This window comes from Colobus angolensis, unplaced genomic scaffold (assembly GCF_000951035.1).
Source record: "Colobus angolensis palliatus isolate OR3802 unplaced genomic scaffold, Cang.pa_1.0 Scaffold76, whole genome shotgun sequence".
NCBI classification, from domain to species: domain Eukaryota; kingdom Metazoa; phylum Chordata; class Mammalia; order Primates; family Cercopithecidae; genus Colobus; species Colobus angolensis.
The window spans coordinates 632,604-636,347 of NW_012121376.1; the positions used below are offsets into that span (position 1 = coordinate 632,604).

General features: G+C 48.9%; 1 protein-coding gene across 1 annotated transcript in view; it reads right to left on the bottom strand.

Moving 5' to 3' along the window:
• Positions 1–3,744, bottom strand: part of SPG7 (spastic paraplegia 7 (pure and complicated autosomal recessive)) — an 89,767-nt gene that overhangs the window by 59,718 nt on the left and 26,305 nt on the right. Inside the window, exons 5-6 of the mRNA XM_011927986.1 lie at positions 2,277–2,416; positions 3–39 (exon numbers count right to left, since the gene is read on the bottom strand). Coding sequence (XP_011783376.1) covers positions 3–39; positions 2,277–2,416 — 177 coding nt within the window. The remainder of the gene's footprint in view (positions 1–2; positions 40–2,276; positions 2,417–3,744) is intronic.

Sequence of the window (3,744 nt, forward strand, 5' to 3'; positions counted from 1 at the left end):
GCCAGGCCCACTGCTGTCATCCCCACGGAGTACACGGCACTGCCGGAAGAAAGAGAGGCAGGCACAGGCTCAGAGAGTGTCACGTGACAGACACATGTTTCCAAGTCAGAACCACCGCTGGCAACGTTTCCAAGATGAGACAAGGAGTCCCTACCTGTGGGACCGATGCACAGATTAAAATGGTTGTGGAAATGGGTTCTCTCGTCTCGTTCTCACTGACTGTGCTCTTACGTGAAAGTTTCCCAAATGGTCCGACTAAGTGTGCAAATGCTGGAGATATCCGGTGATCTAGCCAGGCCTGTGACAATAACAACATTCTGGTTTTTCTATTTTCGGTATATTTCGTTTTCAAAAGTAAGTGATCAGTTTCGATCAGGCAGGCAAGATCAGCCTAGCGGTAAAAAGCAAATCTCAGGCCAGGCATGGTGGCTCACGCCTGTAATCCCAGCACTTTGGGAGGCTGTGGTGGGTGGATCACAAGGTCAGGAGTTCGAGACCAGCCTGGCCAACATGGTGAAACCCCATCTCTACTAAAAAAATACAAAAATTAGCCGAGCGTGGTGGCGTGCGCCTGTAATCCCAGCTACTTGGATGGCGGAGGCAGGAGACTCCCTCGAACCCAGGAGGTGGAGGTTGCAGTGAGTCAAGATCGCGCCACTGCATTCCAGCCTGGGCTACAGAGCAAGACTCCATCTCAAAAAGAAAAAAAAACAAACACTGTCTCTACTAAAAATACAAAAAAAACTTAGCTGGATGTGGTGGCGTGCATCTGTAGTCCCAGCTACTCAGGAGGCTGAGGTGGGAGAATCACCTGACTGTGGGAGGTCAAGGCTGCAATGAGCTGAGACTGTGCCACTGCACTCCGCTCTCGGCGACAGAGATCCTGTCTCAAAAGAAAAAAAAAAAAAAGCAAATCCCAGGACTTTCGCCCTTATACTGAAGGAGGGGCTGCCCTGGGCCTGCCCCAACCCTCCATCTTCTGTACATCATCAGCCTACGAAGACATGAGAAGCATAGCCTCAGAGCAGTGATCTTCCAGGAGTTGCTGAGTTACAGAATTAGAGGTGCATTTTTTTTTTCCCTGTAGAGATGGGGTTCTCCATGCTGCCCAGGCTGGTCTCGAACTCGTGGGCTCAACAGATCCTTCCCGCCGCAGCCTTCCAAAGTGCTGGGATTACAGGCAGAGCCACCGCACCTGGCTAGAGGTGCATTTTGATCAAGGGAGTACTTGCCAGTCACTAGCATTCTACATCTTCAGAGATTACAAGTCAACAATAAACCTCTCTGGTTTCAGCACCCATTGGCCCCTCATTTGCTCCTACTACGGAACTTGTCAGGGTCCATGGTCCTTAACTGCCCACAGCTCCCACCTGGTCTGTTTCCCTCTCAACACTGAAATGAGAGTTTCTCATTCCTGTGTCTACACTTTTCCCGTTCCATTTTCCTATATGGAGAAGACAGCAACCCCAGGACATTATCAAGGTACTCCTTGACTCTTTCTTTTTTATTGCTAGGCTGATCTTGCCTTGCTAACTGAAACCGATCGCTTCCTTCTGAAAACAAAATATACTGAAAACAGTAAAACCTGAACACTGCTATTGTCACAAGGCTGGCTCGTCACTGGGCATCTCCGGCACCTGCACACTCCATCTGACCACTTGGGAAGCCTTCATCAAAGAGCACAGTCAGTGAACATTAAACAAGAATGTGAATGCAGCAGTGCCAGACAACTAAAGAAAGTGACTAAACAAACTCCAACAGACTTGCACACAGTTGGCCTCCACAGCCACCGGTTCCACCTCTACAGGTTCAACCAAGCACAGAATGAAAATACGTGGGGAAAACGTGCATCTGTACTGAACACGTACAGACACATTTTTGTCATCATTCCCTAAACAATAAAGTATAACAATGATTGAAATAGTATTTACAGGGTATTGGGTATTATTAGCAACCTACAGACGATTCGAAGCCTATCAGAGGATGTTCTCAGGTCACATGCAAGGACTCCGGGATTTCACATCGGGGCTTAGGCATCCTGAGGTGCTGGTATCCTTGGGAGGTCCTTGAACCAGCCCCCATGGATACCCAAGGACGACTACATTTCCCAATTTCCTGGCAGTGCATCATTCACTTCTATATTTATTTAACCCTCCCACAAAAAAGTCTAGTTAACTATAGGCAAAGATGGTTGAGATTTTTGTTTGCAATCTGTTTGTCACACTACAAAGCCAAGCGAGGTTTAGTTCAAGCATCAACAAACACATCCCACATACTTTCCAAAGAATCCTGTTCGCCTGTAGGAAACCGGGATCCTGTCCTTGGCCTCGATATTCAGCTCATCTTCAGCTGCTCGAAGCTTCTCTTCAAACTTGTCAATATTTGCAACCTGCATTCGGTACATCAAGGCTAGTCGCTGCGGGGTAGAAAGGAGACCGGACCATGAGAGACCCGCAGGGACAGACGGGCAACCCCACGGTTCACAGAGAGCCTGCCTGGAACTCATGCTAAGGACAGCCTCTGCATTGTGAAGAGGGCGCCATTCAGACACTAGAGGCGATTCCTAACGTACGACGGTTCCACTTGCGGTCTTTCCACTTCACAACGACGTGGAAGCAGTATGTTGACTAAGCTCCCTGACCTACGATGGCGCTACCTCCCAGTGAGCCCCTGGGAAGCTGAAAATATCCTACTTCAAGGAGCATCTGTACTTCCAAGTCTAAACAATTTTAGTTTCCTCAACCACAACTTGAGAAATAAAATTTCAACAGATAGACTTTCTATTTTCCACTCATAGGAAAACTGAGAAATGGATGGGTGTCCGCATGTTAGCTCACAGCCCCATGTCTGATGTGTGCCTCGGACTCAGCTATGCCAGCAGACACGACAGGAGCCTCCCCCAGAGGCCGGCAAGGCTGCAGCACGGGACTAAGGACGGCACAACCAAGACTGTGGCCAAAAACAGATGTTTTAGGAAACCGCGGCCACAGAGGGTTCGTGTTTAACCACAAAACCCGACACTGTTCATCCCTCACACCAGGATACCAACAGGTCCGTCTCCCCAGCACATGATTCTCCAAATGCAGTGTTTTCCTAAGTAAACTCCGCATGTTTAGCTCAGATTTCAGCATGACTGGACGGCAACAGCCCAAAGGGAGGACAAAGACGGACTTGCAGGACTCTCCTTGAGGTTAACTAGAGACTCCAGCAGAGGACAGGGATCAGGGGTGGAGGTGGCACCTGTTGCTCCCTCACTCACACCTCAAACTGCTAAGACAGAATTCTGAGCATTTTCTCTTGAAGGCAGCTGTTTTATCAGGTGACTCGTCCAGAACTGAGCATAGTGTTGTAGATTAAAAACCTCCCAGGCTGAAATAATCAGGCCTCCATCAGAGGATTTACCTGAATGAGCACTACCCTCTGCACTTAGCTATGGTGTGTTTAAAACCAGGGTTTCCTGTTCTTAAAACTAGCAAGACAGGGCCGGGCGTGGTGGCTGACGCCTGTGATCAGGCACTTTGGAAGGTCAAGGTGTGAGGATCGCTTGAGGCCAGGAGTTCAAGAGAAGCCTGGGCAATATAGGAAGACCTCACCTCTCCAAAGAAACCAAAAAATTTAAAAATTAGCCAGGTGAGGCCGGGGGTGGTGGGTCACGCCTGTCATCCCAGCACTTTGGGAGGCCGAGGCGGGAGGATCACAAGGTCAGGAGATCAAGACCACTCTGTCTCAAAAAAAAAAAAAAAA